Here is a 21,910-nt window from a genome sequence, read left to right on the forward strand (position 1 = left end):
GGCCTAGGGGAAGGGTGGCCTTCAGGACTTCAGGCCAGAGCGGCCAATGTTAGACTACCAAAACCAGTTTACAAGTTCCCTCCGGGGAACACATACAAAACAAGGGGAACGTACCTATAGGCAAATGAGGAAGAGCACTCAGAAACATTCAAATCTTGAAACTACTCTGCTTTTCTGTAACAAAACCGACCTATCTCCTTTCTTCTTTCTCTAACGGTATAAAGTTTTAAATAAGATCCATCATGAGGGCTAGCCTCAAGCGCCAGAAGCAATTGCCTATTTCTCCCTAAGTTCATGCAGCATCTTTAGACAACCTCACTGTGGGAAAGATGCTGGTTCCGAGTCACTGACTTCCCACTCTCACGGAGCATTTGTCCTGCCTCTTCTGCTATGCTCACAACGCAAGCCAATAGCAGCACTGGGTCAGAAACCATTCAGGCAGGAAGGAACAAGAAGGACATAAATATTTAATGGTAATGCAAGGTAGGTTGTCACAAGCCTGGGCAGATAATCAAGAGCCAGGTGGCATCAATGGAATCAAAATGGCAGGGCAGTAAAATACACGTGTAAAGAGAATCACAAGGCTTGGAAAGACATTGGAGAAAGTTGGATTATATGACCACTAAGATCCCTTCCAATTTTAAATCTCTATGTTCTGATTATCAACTAATCCAACACTCTCACATTAGTGACATGAAATTAGAGTCAACGGCTTGATGTGACTTATCCCTGGTTGCAAAATGACTTCATGGCCAAGCTGGATTGTAAACCAAGATCTCTCATCTCCTCTCTAGTATTTTTTTCTACCACACCACTCTTCTTCAATTCATAATAGACAAAATGGCTCAAGAAACTTGTATTCTTAGTGGTGGCAGACTTCCGCAACTGCTGCTAATCCAGGTCTGCCTGAGGGACTGGGGAAGGTCTCAGGAAATGCTGTCAAAGGACATCACTGTCACTGACATTACAATGCAATCATCATCACAGCACATTCCTTTAATATTTGCTGCCTTTAAAACCTCCAGCAGTTTATAGTACAGCCCAGTGCATGAGAATCTCCTCAGGGACATGTATAACACAGGAGAACACAGTCACATGGAGAATGTTTGAGTCAGAGCTTGCATTTTGGCCCTCAGGGAAAGTGACACAAAACAGGCCTTAAATTCAGTTCCCTGGATCACTGGATGTCCCAGAACAGCATAAGAAACTTGCTGTGGATGTGATGAAAGAGGGTAGAGCTGGATGAGAAGCCCCTTTGAGCGATGATCATTGGAGAAAGGAAGAACACCATCTTGTAGCTTCTTATCTAAGCTAATCATTTTAGCCAGGTTGTTGCTGATCTTATCTGTTCCTATAAAATACCTTAGGTACTGAAAATACTTTGTCAATTTTTTTCTCTCTAGGATAAAGTCCTGGGCACTAGTTCCCAATCACAACCACCCGGGCATTCAGATCCTCTACAGCTAAGCTTCCCTAACACCAAAGAGGTTCAACCTGGATTGCTTGCTCCCTCTTCTCCACACAGTGAACTCTGCAGGTCAGTGCAATAGAAGAGCCTGATTAGGAACTACTAGCCCAGAAGCCTAGGCCAGCCATGATTTTCTAAGCCGACCACAGGCAGCGTCAAAATAAGGAGACTAGTTGGCACCCATGATGGTGCTCATGCTGCCTTCCTGCTCTGACTACCAAACTGATTTGCTAGTTGTGGAATTCTTCGTTTGCCAGAAGAAATAACTAGTTGTTTATTTACTTTTCCTTTTCTTTTTTCTGTTTTTTTTTTGTTTTTAATAAACTCTGATGAGGAAAAAAAAGTTAGTTGTTTCACTTACAGGAGGTCCTGGTAATCCATTGAGTCCAGGTATGCCAGCTTCACCTTTCTTGCCCTGGACATAGAGAAGAAAAAAGAATTACAAAACAGACACAGAATACACGACCAGTGTTGCCTCAGACAGCCACTGATGTGATTCTTGTCTCCTCAGGGGAACCCAGAACTTTCAGTCTAAGCGTTAGTGTTATCATTACCATGAGGGAAATCACCCTTCTCAGTGTACCTCTGTTACTCAGACTTAAAAACAATTCTTTTGTTTTCTTTTTTTTGGGGGGGTAGTCTAGGCAATTGGGGTTAAGTGACTTGCCCAAGGTCACACAGCTAGTAAGTGTTATGTGTCTGAGGTCAGATTTGAACTCAGGTCCTCCTGAATCCAAGGCCGGTGCTCTATACACTGAGCCACCTAGCTGCCCCTTGTTTTCCTTTTTGAAAAAAAAATGCTTATTTAAAAAATTCATTTTTTAAAAAAAGACTATTTTCTCAAATTCTTTTCCCCCTTCAAATCTTCCCCCACCCACTGTGAAGACAAGAAATGTGGTCGATTATGTGAAATCATTCAAAACACATTTCTATATTAGCCATGTTGCAAAAAGGAAGTAAGAAAAAAATAAAGTGGAAAAAAAAAAGCTTCAGTCTGCATTCAGACTCCATAAGTTGTTTCTCTGGCTGACGATAGCATTTTTTCCATCATAAGTCCTCTAGAACTATCTTGGAACATTTTATTGATCAAAGTAGCTAAGTCTTTCACAACTGATTATCATTACAATATTTCTGTTACTGTATATGATGTTCTCCTGATTCTGCCCACTTCGTTTTGTATCAGTTTGTTTAAGTCTTCCCGGGTTGTGTTTTGTTTTTTCTGAAAGCATCCTGCTAGTCATTTCTATATCTATCTGTTTCTATATCTATATCTATCATTGCTATAGCATAATAGTACTCCATCACTATCATATACCACAACTTGTTTGGCTATTCCCCAATTCATGGGTATCCCCCTCATTTTTTCAATTCTGTGTCAAGTCCTCAGAAACATACTATAAATATTTTTGTACATATAGGTCTTTTTCATTTTCCTTTTATCTCTTTGGAATACAGACCTAGTAATGGTATTGCAGGGTCAAAGGGTAAGCACAGCTTTATAGCCCTCTGGGCACAATTCAAAATTGCTGTCCAGAATAGTGAAATCAGTTCACAGCTCTACCAATAGCGCATTAACGTCCCATTTTTTCCACATCCCCTTTATCACCTTGCATTTCCTTTTCTATTATATTAAACTATCTGATAGGTATGAAGTGGTATCTCAGAGTTGTTTTACAATTTTCATTTCTCTAATAAATAGTGATTGAGAGCATTTTTTGACTACAGATAGCTTTAGGGCAGCTAGGTGATGAGTAGAAAAGAGTGCCAGGCCTGGAGTCAGGAAGACTTATCTTTGTGAGTTCAAATGTGGCCTCAGACACTTACTAGCTGCGTGACTCCGGGCAAGTCACTTATCTCTGTTAGCATCAGGTCCTCACCTGTAAAATGAGCTAGAGAAGGAAATGGCAAACCACTCCAGTATCTTTGCCAAGACAATCCCAAATGGGGTCACAAAAAGTTGGACACGACTGAAATGACTGAATGACAATAATAACAAAATAGATACCTTTGATTTCTTCTTCTGAAAATTTCCTGTTCATATCTTTTAACCATTTCTCAATTACAGAATGACATATTCATATAAATTTGATTCAGTTTTCTACATATTTGAGAAATGAGGCCTTTATCAGAGAAACTTGCCGTAATTTTTTTTATTTCCTGCTTTCCTTCTAATCTTAGCTTTGATTATGCAAAACTTTTAAAATTTAATATAATCAAAATTATCCACTTTACATCCTATGATCCTCTTTATCTCATTTGGTCAAAAATTCTTCCCTTATTCACAGATCTGACAGGTAAAATTTTCTATGCTCCCCTAATTTGCTTAAGATATCATACATCATGTCTGAATCAGGTGCCCATTTTGACCTTTATCTTGGTATATGGTGAGAGATGTTGGTCCATACCTAGTTTCTGCCAAACTGCTTTCTAGATGTCCCAGCAATTTTTGCTAAATATGAGTTCTTGTCCCAAAAGCTTAGATTGTTAGTTGATTATTGTTGTTACTGTGGACAATGATTTCCCGACTCTGCTCACTTTACTTTGTATCAGTTTATGTATCTTCATAGTTTTTTCCCCCTGAAACCTTCAGTTCTTTTAAATGGAATTTTTCTTTCTATCTCTTAATTCTGGATTTTGTTGGTAATATATAGAAATGCTAATGATTTATGTGTTTTTTTTATATCAGCAAATTTGCTAAAGCTATTCATTGTTTCAATTTGTTAGTTGATTCTCTAGGTTTCTCTAAGTATATCATCATATCATCTTCAAAGAGTGATAATTTTGTCTCCTTGTTGCCTGTTCTAATTCCTTCAATTTCTTTTTCTTATTACTATAGCTATCATTTCTAGTGCAATATTGAATGATACTGGTGATAATGGACATCCTTGCTTCACTCCTGATCTTATTAGGAAGGTTTCTAACTTACCCCATTACTAATAATGCTGTGTATAGAACATAGATATAGATATATAGATATAGATAGATAGATAGATAGATAGATATAGATATATCTATATCTATATATATATACACACACACATATACATATATATATAAAGACATATGTGTGTATATGCATATATGTGTGTATATATATATATATAAATGTATATATGTACATATAAACACATATTTATGTCTAATGGTAGATATTTCTAGGGCAGGGAGGGGAGAAAAAAGGGAAAAAACAAAGTTACATGACAACTTCAATATATATTTAAAAAGGAATAGTAAATTGTACATAATAGATTTGTAGTTTCACGTGCAATCATTTTTTCTATTCTACTATATTATGGGAATATTTGTTGCATTTCTTAGGTTCAGAATAAAATAGATAAAAAAGAAAAATGAACAAATAATGCTTGCTGATGGTTTAATATTGCTGATGTTCTTGTTCAGTCATTCAGTAACGTCCAACTCTTTGTGACCCCATGGACTATAGCAATCCAGTCCTTTCCATATTCCACAATCTCTCAAAGTCAACCAAGCTCATTTTCATTGTTCTAGCCTTATTATACATTGCTCTCATCCACACACTCTATAGCCTCAACCTGACTTTCTTCCTATTCCTCACACATTATACTCCATTTCCCAAATCTGTGCCTTTGCATTCACACATTCTCTGGAATGTATTCCCTCCTCTCCTTTGCCTCCTGAAATGCCTAATTTCCTTAATGATAGAGTTATTAAACACATGGCCCACAACACTCCTAAGTGTGGCCAGAGCCAGATTAAAATACAATTAGGAAATATATAACAAAATAAATAAAAATACAATAGAACATAGATAATGTGAATATGTAGTTTTCTAAGACAAATATGGGGCTATGGAGATTTTTGCATAAAGTTTAGTGGCCAATTTTTATTTGAGTTTGACCCCAATGCTTTAAAATATGCTTCAAGCACTGCCCTTCCCAGAAGGCTTTTCCTAGGTGCCTAATTACTAATCCCTTTCCCCTCCTCAGGCTATATTGCATCTGTTTTGCATGGATTTTTATACCTAGCTCTGAGAATATTGACTCATCTATCAAAACGTAAGTTCCCTGAAGGCATAAAATATTTACCTTTTGTCTTTGTATCCCCAATTCCTTGCCCAGTGCCCAACACATAATAGAGACTCAATAATGCTCACTGATTGACTGTTTGATAATATAAAGAATCCTTGACTGGGTATAAAAGTCTTAGATTCTAATTCTGACTAACTTGCTAGGTAAGCTTCAATACTTTGAAGATGTAGGGGATATGCTTCATCATCTATCTTTTGAAGTCATAATTGGTTACTGTATTGATTAGAATTTTTAAATCTTGGAAAGTTGTTTTATCTTACAAAATAGCAGTCATTTTACAAATTATTATCCTTACTTTGTTTATCTCACTCTTTATAAGTTCATATGAATCTTCTTAGGTTTCCTGGAATCCACCCCTTTTTTATATTTTACAGCACAGAGGTATTCTCTTACATTTGTAATCCCTAATTCAGCCCCTATTGTCTTATATTTTTAGTGAGGCAGAACCAGCTCCTTCCTGAAGCAGCTCATTGTTAGATACTTCTATTTATTCTTTAAATCAAACTTAAAGTTGCCTCATTGCATCTTCCACCCATTACTGCTAGTTCTGCTCTCCCAAGTCTAAATTAATCTCCCAGGTGACAGCTTTGAAAAGATTTGAAACAAGCTCTTATGTTGCCTTTAATTCTTGTCTTCTCCAGGACTGAACATTCTTAGTTTCTTAGATCAATATTTACATGGCATGAGCTCAAAGCACTTCACTATACTGTTTGGATGACTGACCTCTGGATGTTCTCTAGCTTAAGAACAACTTTCTTAAGAGTCAGTACTCAAAAATGACTTCAATTTTCTTGCATATATTTCACATGCATATAATTTATTTGCATACACAGCTATTGCTTCTCAGAACAAAATATCCCTTTCTGGATAAAACTCCCCCATATAGTTTTCTTCCCTTAATACAATGTTAAGGTCCTTGATGGCAAAGATAGACTTGCTTTTTGTGTTTGTAATTCCAGAGTTTAGTACAGCATCTGTCATATAGTGTTTAATGAATGTTTCTCATTCGTTCGTTCCTTCCTTATTTCATTCATTCAAATTGTTACTTGCCATATGATCTTGGTCAATTTATTTTACCTTTCTGGGCCTCAGTTTCCTCATTTGCCCTATTAATTTTATAAGAATAAAAGGACCAAAATGCATTATAAAATAGCAAGTGCTATATATGAACTTTTAAAATTAGTGAACAAGACAATACATATACATATATATGTACATGCATATGCATACAAACACATACATACATATATATGCTAAGAAACCAAATTGCTATGGTTCATATTAATTAAGAGATAGCAAATGCAGGGAATTTTTATAGAGGGAATCAAACCATGACCATAGGCCAAGCTATCCAACAATAATCTTAGAAAGAGAAGACATCCTTGACTGCATCAGAAATTGTACCTTTCAGCACTGTCCAACCAACTACGACACGCTCCATAAAAGAACAGTGTCAACTTGCACACAGACCCATAAAAGAATATGATTTTCTTGACAATAACCTTAGGATTTAACAGGTTTTTATTGATTCCTCCTTGTTGAAGGTGTGCAATTGTTTGAAGGCAATAATAGGCAAGACTATTGCTCTCTGGTTATAACCCATATACACAATCAAGGAAACTCTGGTTGAAGTGGGGGAGGAATGTGCCCATTGATTTCCTCAAAAGTGACTAAACGGAATACATGTTATGTACTTTGCATACATGATGCTACTCCTGGACTACCGTCATGAAGGACTGTACTAAGTATCAGCATTGTCAGTGAGTCCTTACTATAGGTTCAGCTCTGTTCTAGATTAACATTTTGAAGAACAGGCAGAGGGAATAAGGCATGTCCCCATGACCCTTCAGGAACTCACAGATCTTGCTGGGGTAGCCCAGTTGGAGAGACAATTTACGAAATAATAGACAGTTCTGAGAATATAGTGGAAAAGGTCAGGACTTGGAATCACAAGAATCCATTGTGGCTGTTCAAGCCACAACAATTTGCATTTTTAAAGTTCTTCTATGGCAACATGTGGATGATCATAAGAATTAGAGCTGGGAAGAGCTTTAGAAACCACCTAGTTTCATCTTCTCATTTTGCAGAAAAGAATATTGAAGTTCAAGAGGTTGAATTTTAACACTGTTGGGGATTGTTGTGGACAGTAGAGTTGGCAGCTGATTACTCCTTCCTTTCTGCTCCCTCCCACCTGTTGAATTGGCTAAGCCCTTGGAAAATCTTTTTCTCAACCTCCCTAAAGGGTGGTTTAGGGCACATATGTCAAATACAAGGTGGGTTGCATCACAACACTGGAACCAGATAAAAATGTAACTGGGAAATATTTAGCAAACTTCATAAAAATACAATAGAACATAGATAATATTAATACGTTTTTCTGAGTGAATACACAGTCCTCAAGGGTCTTTATATATAATTCAGTGGCTTCTGTAAGTTTGACACCACAAGTTTAGGATGAGATCTTTTTCCAGGTCATCACCTTTATCATCACCCTTATGCTTTTATCTCTGGAGATTTAATCAGTTACATGGGACACTTCTATCTATTTTTTCAGAGGTCTCCATTCTAGAGCATACGTGAAGTTCTTTTCTAAAGAGATGAATGTGATGTCAACAATATTTAACAAGAATAATTTAAAAAACAGTTTCTCACCTGTAAAATGAGCTAGAGAAGGAAATAGCAAACCACTCCAGATATTAGACAGCTTGTTTTTTCTTTTTTTTTTTTTGATATTTTATTTTGTTCTCATATTTCTTGCTGTCTCAAAGGGTCATTGATTTCTGTTTGGCCTGTTTTTCAGGAAATCCACTATTTCGGCAAGGTTTGCTGCTTTATCTTATAAGCTAGTCATTACCCTTACAATTATTTCCTTACCTAAGAGGCCAATCTAAGTCTAATCAATCCCTGGAAAAGAATAACTCCTACAAAATATCCCAAAGCAGTCATCTGACCTTTGCTTAATGACCTCTAGTGAGTGGTAACCCAATACTTCAGGAGGCAACACATTCTGCCCTTAGATTTAATTTTTAGAGATACTTTCCTTAGTCTCACAGAAAAATGGATGACTTCATCAATGTGAATATTCCTTCCAGTGACATGGATCTCAATTTTTCCATGCCTGACCTTGTCATGACCTCACACAAACTTGCCACAGGCTGCCTAACAAACATGAGTGGGGGGCCTTCCTCAAATTTTATGGACATCATGAGGATACTAGTGAAGTACGTTTGCTTTATTTTCACCATGGGACTAGAAGGTTTTTCTTTTTGGTCAATTGTTGATAATATCCTTTATGTTGTTTCTTCTTTTAATGTCTTATTAAAAATGTATGATAATGGCGCAGCTAGGTGGCACAGTGGATAGAGCACTGACCCTGGAGTCAGGAGGACCTGAGTTCAAATCTAGCCTCAGACACATAACACTCACTAGCTGTGTGACCTGGGCAAGTCACTTAACCTCAACTGCCTCACCAAAAAAATAAATAAATAAATACCTGCCTACTTCCTTTTGGGTGAACCTCAGTTCAAGGAAGGGAGGAGAGAGAGAGAGAGAGAGAGAGAGAGAGAGAGAGAGAGAGAGAGAGAGAGAGAGAGAGAGAGAGAGAGAGAGAGAAGAGAGAGAGAGAGAGGGAGAGAGAGAGAGGGAGAGAGGGAGGAGGGGAGGAGGAGAGAGGGAGAGGGGAGAGAGAGAGAGAGAGAGAGAGAGAGAGAGAGAAATGTTTTAGTCTATACTGAATCCATCACTTCTTCTCTTTCTAGAAGTTGATATTGTGTTTTATCATAGGTCCTCTGGAATTGTGGCAGACCAGAGTTTCTAAGTCTTTCAAAGTTGATTATCCTTACAATATTGTTGTTATTATATAGATTATTTTCCTGGTTTTGATGACTTCACTTTGTATCAGTTCATACAGGTTTCCTTACAGCAAAATAACATTCCATCAAAATCATATACCAAAGCCTTTTTCAGGCACTCTCCAATTGATGAGTATTCCCCTCAGTTTCCAATTTTTACCACCACAACATGAGTTGTTTTATTGTGGTGCATATGGGTCCTTTTCATCTTTATTTGATCTACTTGGGGTATAGCTCTGGTAACAATATTACTGGGTCAAAGGGCATGCACAGTTTAATAGACTTTTTGGAATAGTTCCAAAGTGTTTTCCTGAACAGATAAACTAGATCACAGCTCCATCAACAGTGCATTAGTGTGCCTGTTTTCCCACATACCCTCCAGTATTTGTCATTTCCCTTTCTTGTCACCTTAGCCAATTTAATTTACATTTTCCTAATTATTAGTGATTTAAAGTATTTTTATATGGATATTAGTGACTTAGATTTCTTCCTTTAAAAAATATCTGTTCATATCCTTTGACCATTTATAAACTGGGAAATGACTCATTCTCAAGAAACAAATCCTTGCTAAACAATCTCTGGTGGTGCTCCAATTTCTGCTTTACCACAGTTCACAAAAGCAAAATCATTACCTCTGTGGACAACATTTTTTTAAAGTTTCAATTTTTAAGAAATTTGTAGGTTTTTTTATGTTAAACCAGTAGATCTCATTAGTCTACTATAGTTCTTCCCTTTGAAGCTACATGTAATGAATCTACTTCTTTTTCGTGGGATAGCCCTTTATATTTAAAGATAACAATCAACCTCACCTCTTCTCTCCTACTCCATTACCCCCATACATATTTTCTTTTCTAGGTCACCAGTTCCTTTACCTGGTCTATAAATTGCATTATTTTGAGTTCTCTCTCTACCCTTTTCGTGGGTGCTTTTCAATGCTTCTTTAGGTCCTCATATGACCTAACTTATATGAGGCCACTTCAATTCAATACAATACAATTCAATTCTTATTTATCAAATATCTGTTTCGTCTAAGGTAGTTTTACAAGCAAAATTGGTATGATAAACTGAGAAGTCAATCATATGTTTTACTCTACAACTTGACAAAAGTTTATTCCCCCTCCTGGGCCTTGACTAATTAAAGATCTGAGATTGATCAGAAAAAAGATGATGGAGGCACCTTCTCTTCCCCTCCTAGGTAACCATAAACAGATGACTCCACTTATCCTCGTGGACAGTCAGCTCCTCCCAAAGAAGCTTCCTGAGATATTAATAAGAAAGATAAAGTATTTTGCCTCAAGGTCAATGGAACAGATGAGAGAATACACTCCAATCTGGAAGCCAGCCAACAACTTAGCATTGCTAAGACCATCTCAGCCTTTGGTGAAGATTCCAGTGAGAACACCAGACACTAAAATGACCCACAATAGAAGGTAAAGGGGAGGTACACTGCATTTGGCTAGAGCAGGATGATTAAAATTAAAATGCCAATGGGGAAAGGAATGAAAAGATGAATTTTGTGAGAAGCCTCAGAAATATCCAGTGGGATTTCAATGAATCCCACATTTCAAGAAGTCCTGGCAATTTTACATACCATTTTTACTATCATTCTGGAAGGAAAGATCTATAATAGCTTTAAAGCAATTTGCAAAAGGCTCCAAGTTAGAGGATAATTCCATTTCAGGAGAATGATAGCCATATGTCTGAATGTGTCAGAAATTAAAGCTGGCAGAAATAACCAACAGTGATTTACACTGAAGAGAGGCATGGTAATATATACAGGAAATACATTTTAAAGCAGGAAACACAATTTAAAAAAGAAAAAGTCAGAGAGTAGCCTTTAATGAGGAAACTCAGGCCCAGAGATGTTAAGTGACTTATCCAAAATCATGCAAACCAGAGCTGAGATTCAGACACAGGTTCTCTGACCCGTAATCCTAAGCTCTTTCCTTCCCTTCTTCTTATGGCACTGATGGTCCTCAGGGTTCTCTCCTAGGTCCATTTCACTTCTCTCCCTATATTTGTGTTCATGGAGATTGCATATTCTCCCATGAGTTTAAGCATCATGTACAACCAGATAACTTCCTCATCTACGCTACATCAATTTCTAGTCTTTCTTTTGAGGTCTAAACTTGCAAAGGCAGCTAGTGGCACAGGGGTAGAGTGCTGGGCCTGGAGTCAGGAAGACCTGAGTTCATATATGGCTTCTGACACTTAATGTGTGACCCTGTGCAAACTTTTGTTTGCCTCAGTGTCCTTATCTGTAAAATGGGGATTAATAATAGCACCTATGTCCCAAAATTGTTAGAAGGATCAAATAAGATAATTATGAAGCACTTAGCACAGTGCCTGGCACATAGTAAGAGCTATATAAATGTTAGCTACCATCAAGTGCCTACTCAGTATCTCCTATTAGAGATTCTAAAAGCATCTCAAATCAACATATCAAAAACTGAATTTATTATTTTTCCCCATAATCATGGCCATCCTCCAAACCTGCCTAATTTTCTTCCTTACGATCTATATCTAATCAGTTATCACTTTGTCTTGATTCTGCCTCCGTAATATCAATCATATCTATGTCCTCTTCACTCACACGGCTCACATCTTAGACAGGCTCTCTTTATTTCTTGCCTAGACTACTCTATTATTTTATTCTTTTAGCTGGTCTCCTTGCTTCTAAATCTCTTCCTTCATTAGTCCATCTTTCACATAGCTTCCAAAATAACCTTCCTAAGACAAATTTCTACTGTTACCTCACTCTCCTACCAAATAGTTTCAATGTCTCTCCATTGGCTATAGGTTAAACTATAAACTCCTTAGCTTGGTAATTAAGGCTCTTCATAGCTCTCACCTACCTTCTGAGTCTTTCCCTTTATATGAGCAAGCACTATGAGGTACCTGCCCTTCTCTAGTTCCAGCTGGCTCAGAATGGCCTATTAAGAGCCAAACAGTAAGTTAGGGATAGCCTCTCAAGTTTCTTTCACTGTATCCCTCTCACCAGCAAGTTAAGACTCTCACAAAATGATACTCATGGTTCCAATGAGCTATAACTAGTGAATGGAATGGAATTCACTCCAACTCTTTTCAAATGGACAAGGATTTATCAAGAACCTACCATGTAATGTACTGAACTCAGCTCTAGGTATATAGTGGCAAAAACAAAATCATTCTTGGGCCTAAGTATCTTATTTGATTGAAGCTTTCTCTTTTCTATCTCCACTATGCAAGAAAGCAGAGCAATGGATAGAGCTTTCACACAAAGCCCATCTGTCTACCACCTTCCTGGAAATGGAGAAGGCAGTATATTCAGAAAGTAATCCTTTCTGAGGCGTGGGTAGCAGTGTAGGAGAGTACAATATAGTATAATGGGAAACACAAAGCCAAGACACAGAAGAATAGGATTCTAGTCCTCTCTTTGCTATTAAAATACTGAGTGACATTAGAAAAGTCACTTTACCTGTCTCAGTGTCTTTTCTCAGCTGCAAAATAAGAGGGTTATACTGTATGGGTCCCTAAGGCCCCTTCTACTTCCAACATATAAATTAACATCAGGCTTAGTCTTTCTTGTGTGTTCTGACCCATGAAGTGACCCTGGAAGGCACTACCTCCTCATATCTACTTTTTAGAATCTGTAGTTTCTTTGAAGTCTTTGCTTATATACCATCTTATGTCAGATGTCACTCTTTATCCTTCTAATTGTGTTCTCTGACTCCTAAGATCAACATGTGTAGACTAATCTATTTGCATATTATTTTAAAAAACTTTTAATACTATTAACATAGTGTTTTAAGGTTTTCAAAGATTTTTACATCTATTACCTCATTAGATCCTCACAATGCTAGGAGATATATGCTAGCATTATTCTTGTTTTTACAGATCAGGAAACTGAGTCTGAGATAGACCTACTAGTAACTTATTGAGGGTCATAAAATTACTAAGTGTATGAGGAAGGATTTGGATACCGTTTTTGGATCCTCAGACTTTCTGAATCCCAAGGTCCATGAACCTGATCATCCCAGAAGCGTCTCAAACTCAGCTTGCAACAAATAAAAGTTACTATCAAAGTCAACATGACACAGTGAAGTCACTTATTGGATTTAGAGGACCTTAGTTTCAAATCCTTATTCTGTTATCACTACTGACATAGCCTGGAATAAGTCTCATTGCCTTGCTGGGCTCCAGTTTCCTCACCTATAAAATGAGAAGCTTAGACTAAATGAGGAACTAAGGGTCTTTCCAGGTCTAAAGATACGATCCTACGATCTTTCCCCTAAAACCAACACTTTTTCGAACTGCTCTTTTTTTCTCAATAGGACACACTATTCTTCTAGTCACTCAGGTTCTCAACATCTACAACTCCTAATTTTTCGTCGCCACCAACAGCCAATCAATTGTGAATGTTGATTCAACATCCATATTCTATCTCACTTCCATCCATTTCCTCTATTCACACAGCTACAGCCCACGTGAATTCTCACCAACACTGGACAGCTTGGTGGCACAGTGGAGCACTGGGTAAGGTCCACAACATGTATTTCTTCCACATCCTCCTAATTACTTAGCACAAGTACCTGAATGGACTAAGTGCTTGATGAAATATCATATGTGGAATGTTGTACTCGACATTGTGGACAAAGTGCTAGTCTTTGAGTCAAGAAGAGGTGAGTTCAAATTCAATGTAGGCACTTAGCTGGAGGGCCTAGGTTAAGTTATGCAACTTCTGCATGCCTTAACTTCCTCTACATAGAATGGAGATAATAAGAGGACCAACCTCTCGGTGTTGTTGAGAGGTTCAAATGTGACAATATTTGCAAAGTGCTTTGTAAAGAATTATATAAATGCTAGTTGTTGTTGTTGTTGTTGTTACTATTGCAACAGCCTCCTAATGGAACTCTCATCTCATCTTCCTCTCCTCAGACTTATCCTCAACACAGTCACCAACTAATCTTTCTAAAGTGCAAGTCTGACCAGTATTCTTCAAGGACTTTCAAAGGCTCCCAATTTTGCCTGATATAAAATACAAATTCCTCAGTATGCTATGTCTCCAGCCTACATTTAAAGAATTGTATCATTTTAACCTGATAACTGGGGCTACCGGCTGTTCTCTAAACTCAGTATTCTATCTTTTTAGCTATATAGCTTTTGCAAAGGCTAAACCCTTACCCCTGGAAGGCACTTCTTCCTCATCTCATCTCCACATCTTAGATTCCTAGCTTCTTTGACATATCAGCACGTGTACCATATCTTAAAGGAAATCTTTCCTTATCACTCTAGTTGTCTTCTCTCACCCCTAAAATCAAGATGTGTACACTAATCTATTTGCATAATAATAATAATTAATAGCTAGCATTTATACAGTGTTTTAAGATTTCCAAAATATCTTTATATCACCTCATTTGATGCTCACAACCCTGTGAGACAGGTACTAGTATTTCCCCTGCTTTATAAATAAGGACACTGAAGCTGAGAGAGATCTAGTCATTTGCCAGAGGTATATAATTAGTAAGTATCTGAGGCAGGATTTGGACCACAATCTTGATTCCTTGGATTTCCTGACTCCCAAGACCAGCACTCCTTTGTCATCTCCATCACCACAGCAAAGCATAAAATTCCTTTTCTCTTAGCCTTAAGTACAAGAACTGTTTTGCATACCCTTTTAAAGCTAGGACAAGTGTCTTTCACATAGTAGACATTTAATAAATTATTTTTGATTGGATTTATATAGCCAGTTTTAGTGCCACACTAGATTAAAATAATGAATCAGATGAAGATATACTCAGTAAATTTTCATAAGACACCAAGCTGGCAGAGACTGTCAACATGCTGGATGACAGAACTGGAATCCAATAAAATTAAATTAAATTAAATTAAATTAAATTACAACAGGCTAGAGCAATAGCCAAATATCAAAAGAGTAAATTGAATAGCTATAAATGTAAAGTCCTATGTCTGGGTCCAAAAAATTAATTGCACTAGTACAGGATAAAAAAGATGAGGATAGAAAGCAGTTCAGGTTAAAATACCAGTAGAGTTTAGTGAAAGACATGATCGAAGCATTTTAACCATGTGATTCAGTAGCCAAAAATAGAGACCTTAAGCTACATGGTATCCAAAACATATAATATAATGCTCCTCTTATACTCTGCCCTGGTTGGATCACATCTGGAGTTTTATGCTCAAGCTTGGGTGCCACACCTACAGAAGGTCATGGGTAAACTATTGGGTATTGACAGAAGAAGAAAAAATGGTATGTGGATTTTAAATGATACCTGAAGGAATTAAGAGTGCTTTGCATTCAGAAAAGAAACATTATTAGGGGCATTGTCTCTTCAAATAGAGCTGTTATCAGGAAGAGTCTTATTCTCTACAGTTCCAAATGGCAGAATTAGCAGCAATATGGTTGAGGTTAACAAGTCTTAGCTTTCAGCTTACCATTGAAAGAGGCAGTATAATGCAGCAGCAAGAGAAGCAGTGTGGAATAGTGCATAGGGCACTAGACTTAAAGTCAAGAAGTCTTGGGTTTCTGCCTCAGACACTTGCTAGCGGTGTGATCCTTGGCAAATTACTAACCCTTTCTGCACCTGTTTCATTATCTATAAAATGATGAGATTGACCTCAATGGCCTCTAAAATCTGTTCCAGAGCTAAATCTATTATCCTATGAGATTCGGTTTTTTTGTAGTCAAATGACTGGGCTCAAACCACAGTCTCTCTACTTATTATTCTATTAACCTATCTAGACCACAATATCCTTATCTATAAAATGAAGGGGATGGATTTGAAGGCCTCTTATGTAAGTTTCAGCTCTAAATGTATGGTCTTATGTTACCATAAGCAGGAATATGAGACAATCAATCTGCAAGACAGGAAGGCAATGGTAATGTCAAATGCCTTTGAGAGGCACCATCTCTCTGCCACCAGCAACATCCTTCAGTTGCCTATAAAAATAAATCTAGCCATAGCTTCTGAGCTATTATTCCTCAGTTAGCACTTATACTGGTTCCTGGGTCTGTTAAGAAGACAATAGAGCAAGAGAGTCATGTAAGAATTCTGGGTTGGCCAGCAATGCAACTCTAGGGATACTGGTTATCTGAGTGGTTTTCCTTTGTGTCTGTATTTGCATGAGATATGTACCTGAGGAGATTCTCATAGAGTTTGTCATGATGTTAGTGACTGAAGAACACTAAGGATTACAAAGTGATGATTCTGTATTTCCAGTCAAGGAAAAATCACACCTTGACACTATCCTTTGAATTCTCTATTCTCTTCAGTGTGCCTATGCTGGAGGTTATGGAACCCTGGCAATCAGAAGTTGTGATACTCTTGATGTATGAACTTCCTAATAATAAGAGATAGCCAGTGAGGGAATGGGTTGCCTCAAAGGTCAGTGGTCTTCCCCACCACTGCAGGTACTTAGGCAAAATCCAGATGGCCACTTGTTGGATATGTTGTAGAAAAAATTCATGCTGAGTTAAAGGTTGGGCAACATGACCTCAAAAGTCTCTCTTCCAACTCTATGATTGTGATGTTTAATAGCTGCTTATATAAATGATTCTAATATGTACCATATGTTCTGTCTCCCTACTTCCTGTTCTCAGAGCCTCTCAGTGACAGACAGGCATCATTTCAAACTGTTAGTGTTAAACCCAATTTTTCCAAACACCTGGGGTGGTCTGACATGCAACACTGCAAAGCTGTTGTGTGGAGTAATTCAAACGTTAAGATATCAATCCAAGTGATCATTTTGCCATCTGGAGAAGGAAGAGAAGAAGGCATAGAAGGGCCCCAAACACTGAGCAGTCAAACAAACTACAGATGTCCATGGATTGCAGCAGAGAAACTAGGTTCCCATATAACTTCCTTCAACCTCTAGAAATCAGGATTGAGGAGGCTTTTAGCTTTAGACAATAACAAACTGTCCAACAACCAGGAAATGCAAAGGAGACTAAGGGACTTCCTTCTTAATATATCAAACTGAAGCACCACTTTGGACAACACAGGCAATAAACTACATCATTTACCACCTAATATCCTTTAGAATAGTGATTGCTAATACATAATTTTGAGTTCTGGGGGAAAGAAAAATCAATATTATATTATATTATATATATATATATATGTATGCATATGATCAGTTTCTCTAAATCTATTAGGCACACAAGAAAATGTTATGAAGGCAGATTTAAGACTGATATAAAAGGAAAATTCATAACAATTGTAATTTTCTTGAAGTACTGTGGGTTACTTCGGGAAGTGGTGGGCTCCCCTTCACCAGAGTGTCTTCAAGCAAAGACTAGAGAACCACTTGCCATACACGTTAGAGATCAGGTCTGAGTAAAACTAGATGGTCTCTGAGATTTGGTGATTCTATAATCTGTAAACATATATGCATATATACATATGAGTATATTTATGTGTGTATATACAAACATATATGTATGTGTGAACGAATGTTACCCATCTCCTAAGAGAGAGATAACAGATTTAAAGTAAAGAAAAGACATATGTTTGGAAATGGTGACTGTATGATTCATTTTGCTTCATTATATTAACTGTTAAGGCCTTTTTTTTCTTTCAGTTTTTAATTAAGGAGATGAAAAGGAAAAAGTTGACAATAATGGCTCCCCAAAAAAGAGTGGGGCATTGAAGTACTTTTAAATGCAACAAGAAAACTGAAAAAAAGTTCAGTAGAAAGCATGAAAAGTGGGACATTCTTGCAAGTAATGTGCAGAATTTATTCACTAAAAAAATGATATGAAATGGAGATACAAAATTTAATATATAACATTATTTTTGTGTCCTGCTGTGTATACACAAAAGCTCTTTTTGGTGCTAAAGTTCAGAATAAAATGACCAAATTTAAATGAAAAACAGATAAGACACAGTTCTACCCTCATGAAGCTTAAAGTTTAGCAAGCAAACACAAATTATTATAACATATATGATAGGAATATTAGAGAAGTATCAGCAAAATGTTATCTGAAATCTGGGGAGAGGAGATCATTATTGTTGGTGGATGGGTGCTTAAAAAAAGCTTCATAGAGCAGATATCAATTTGATTGATCTTCAAAATTGAGTTAGAATTCAACATGTGAAGAGGGAGAATAAGGCTATTGAGAATTTAGGAAAAGACCTAAGAAAACACATGGAGGCAACATATTTGCTACACAATAGGGGACACTTGGGCAGGAGAGTTAACCATTTCATCTAGATCACAGAGGAGAAAGGAAGGAACAACAGGAGGCAGGTGATTAAAGATTGTAGAAGGCTTTGAATTCCATACAAGAGGCTGAATTTTATTCTGAGGGAGCCTGGAGGTAGTGAATTTTTTTTGTGCATACGTGTGGCATAACTAGATATATATTATAAATAACAGTACTTATGTGATGTGTTGTTATCTTCCCCACTAGGGTAACTTTGACAAGGCAGAGCCTAAACCACCAATCTAGTTTTTCTTGATTCTTCTCACAAACTGAGTGCAACAAGGGAGATGATGTAATACTCAAAACCAAAGGATAATCTAGAAATTATAGCTCTTTCTTATTTCTCTCCCTCCCTTCCCCTCCCCTCTCTCTTCCCCACTCCCAGAAATCTTTTACTAAAAAGAATGCCTTGCAAATAAGGTGACTAAAATGACCATGCCCCAACACAGAAATTTTCACTGCTAAGGTTATTCCCCATGGAAACGATTGACAAAAAGAGAGATTCTATATACAACTCTGTATTTATAGCAACACTTTCTGTAGGAACAAAGAATTGAAAAGAAAGTAGATGTTTGTGTGTGTGTGTGTGTGTGTGTGTGTGTGTGTGTGTGTGTGTGTGTGTATTGGAATTTTTGAGGGGGAAGGTTAGGGAGAAGAAGTGATAGAGTGAGAGAATGGTCCCAGAAGCATCTTGGGTAGGAGAAGAAAATAAGCCTAGAATTGAAAACTGGTTTCAATAGCAATCTTAAAAAGAAATAATATTTAACAACTTTGTATGTATTTTTATATGAATTTGTTTTCTTTCCCATTAGGATGTAAGCTTCTTGTGAGCAAAAAGTTTCATTCTTTTTCCTTGCATTGCCTGCAACTGATATAACACCAGGCACATTGTGGGTACTTAATAAATATTGTCCATTGATTGACTGATTTATAGAAAGCTGAGTTAATACTTAAATTTGGCTGTTACCTAGAAACTCTATCTTACTGCAAACACGTTAGATCTAAGGTACCTTAAAACAAAGTAAGTTGGAATAATGAATATAGAATGTTGAGACTGAAAGTGACCTTGGCACATAGAACCTTAGAAGGTGGTTTTAGAAGATAGAATCTTCTAGTTATTTAGAACATAAAATCTTAGAAGGAACCTTTCTGCTCTAAAGTTATAACAGAAGAAGATAATCATGTTTAATGCCTGCTCCACATTTTACAAATAAATACATTGAGGTTCAAGTAGGGAAAGAGATTTGCCTAAATGAGCACAGCAAACAAATCAAGTCTAATTCTACAATCCATGGTCTTTCTATAACGCTATAACTACTTTCTGCTAGCCTATAAGAGAATTATCTTCCAAAACACCTTCTCAATTTTAAGTTTTATAAATAAGCAGCAACAGTAAGAAAGCCATTTATGAAATCACAAGTTTTAAGTCAATTTATTTTTGCAAAATCATACCAGAGAAGAGGAAATTTACTTTCCATTCATTTCAAACAGGCTATTTGTACTTGAAAAACAAATGAAACAACCAACAACCTTCAAAATGTCTTTGAAATTATGAGAAGCTAAAAACACTTCCTAAATTTGGAATATTTAAAATTGCAACAGAAAGCCCTTATTGTTGTCCTTGTTACTTAAAAGAAACTAGTAATGGGAGATTTATTCCTATACTATAGTAGTAATTATGTTGGTTTTTTTTTAATTAATTTTGATTTAGCAAAGATCTATTGAGTTCCTCCTATGTGCCCACCACAAGGCAAGGTACTCTACAGATATAAAAGACAAATATGACAAAATGCTTGTCTTCAAGAAAAATATAATATTTGGTGGGAAACAAGATTAATTTAACATGTAAAACTAAACCACACTAAAGAACATATATTAAATTGTGAAACTGAATTCATGAAGTTCCTAGCAAGGAAGACTTAGAAAAATATGTCTTTGGGAGTACAGAAAAGTGCTAAAATAACCTCTGAAGACTGTAGAGGGGATAAGAATCAAGTTATGGTATGATAGATGGAGGTTTGCTTAGAAAAATAGTATGAAATATGGTACTTGAGATAAAGTGAGTCCTGATGTCTTGATTCTACCTCTGACACTTACTAGCTGTATAACTATGGGAAAAGCATAGTACCATGAAAAGAACACTGAATTTGGAATCAGATGCTTATATTTTGATTCCTATCACTACAATTTACTAGTTCTATGACCTTAGGCAAGTTACTTAACCTTTTTGTCCTTCAGTTCACTTATAAAATGAAGTACCTGAAATAGATGGCCTCTAAAGTTCTATACAACCCTATTTTTTTTAAATTACATTATCTTGTTTCTTTAAATTGCTATTTTTTTTTTGCTTCTATCTTCCCTCAAAGATCCAACATGGCTTCATCAGGAAAAGGTCATATCAGATAAATCCCATTTCCTTTTTGACAGACTGTCTAGACTAGTCGGAGAATTGTCTAGACACAGACAATATGGATTTCAGTATAGCTTTCGACAAGGTTATTTATAGTCATCTTGTGGACAAGATGAATGGTCATCAACTACAAGATATTATAGTTAGGTTGAAATTGACTGGTTGAATGGTCAATTTCAATGATTAGACATGAATAATTTCAGCATGGAGAGGGATCTCTAGGAATTCATCTCTGGCCCTCTGCTATTTGACATTTTTTCAATGACTTGGATGAAGACAGTTGGAATACTTGTCAGATTTTCAGATTACATGAAGCTGGAAGGGAGAGTAAAAAATTCATTAGATGATGGAGTCAGGAGGATTCAAAAAGATCTTGACAGGTTAGAATGATGAGTTGAATTTAAGAATATGAACTGTAGTAGGAATGATGTTACAGTCCTACACTTGAGGTTAAAAAATCACTTTCACAATTATGGAATGAAGGGAAAGGTGAATATACAATGGTTTATGTGAAAAAAAAAAGCCCCAAGGTTTCAGTAGATTTCGAATTCAATATGAGTCAATAAAGGCAAAGGAGCCAAAATATCTGATGCAATCTTTCTCTGTATTAAGAGACATAGGTTCCATGACTAGGAAGAGAAAGTCCAATTGTCTTCCTGCTTTGGTCAGACCAAATGAATTTTATTGTGTTTCATTCTAGACATCATGTTTAGGAAGGATATTGACAAGCAGAAACTTATTCATAATAGGAAGATGACCAGGGTAGTGAGAGTGCCAATGACCATGCTATCTGATGACTAGTTGAAGGGATTGAGAATATTTAGCTTGCAAAGAGAAAAGTTAGTTAGGACATCAGGACTAAGATCAATATCTTGGCCCGTCATATGGAAGAGGCAACAAATGTGTTCTTCA

General features: G+C 36.7%; 1 protein-coding gene across 1 annotated transcript in view; it reads right to left on the bottom strand.

Annotated features, from left to right (window-relative positions):
• Positions 1 to 21,910, bottom strand: part of COL22A1 (collagen type XXII alpha 1 chain) — a 589,887-nt gene that overhangs the window by 224,912 nt on the left and 343,065 nt on the right. The window contains 1 exon segment of the mRNA XM_078153760.1: positions 1,830 to 1,883. Coding sequence (XP_078009886.1) covers positions 1,830 to 1,883 — 54 coding nt within the window.

The sequence above is a fragment of the Phascolarctos cinereus genome, unplaced genomic scaffold, assembly GCF_003287225.1.
Source record: "Phascolarctos cinereus isolate Bilbo 61053 unplaced genomic scaffold, phaCin_HiC Scaffold_4;HRSCAF=312, whole genome shotgun sequence".
Classification (NCBI taxonomy): Eukaryota; Metazoa; Chordata; class Mammalia; order Diprotodontia; family Phascolarctidae; genus Phascolarctos; species Phascolarctos cinereus.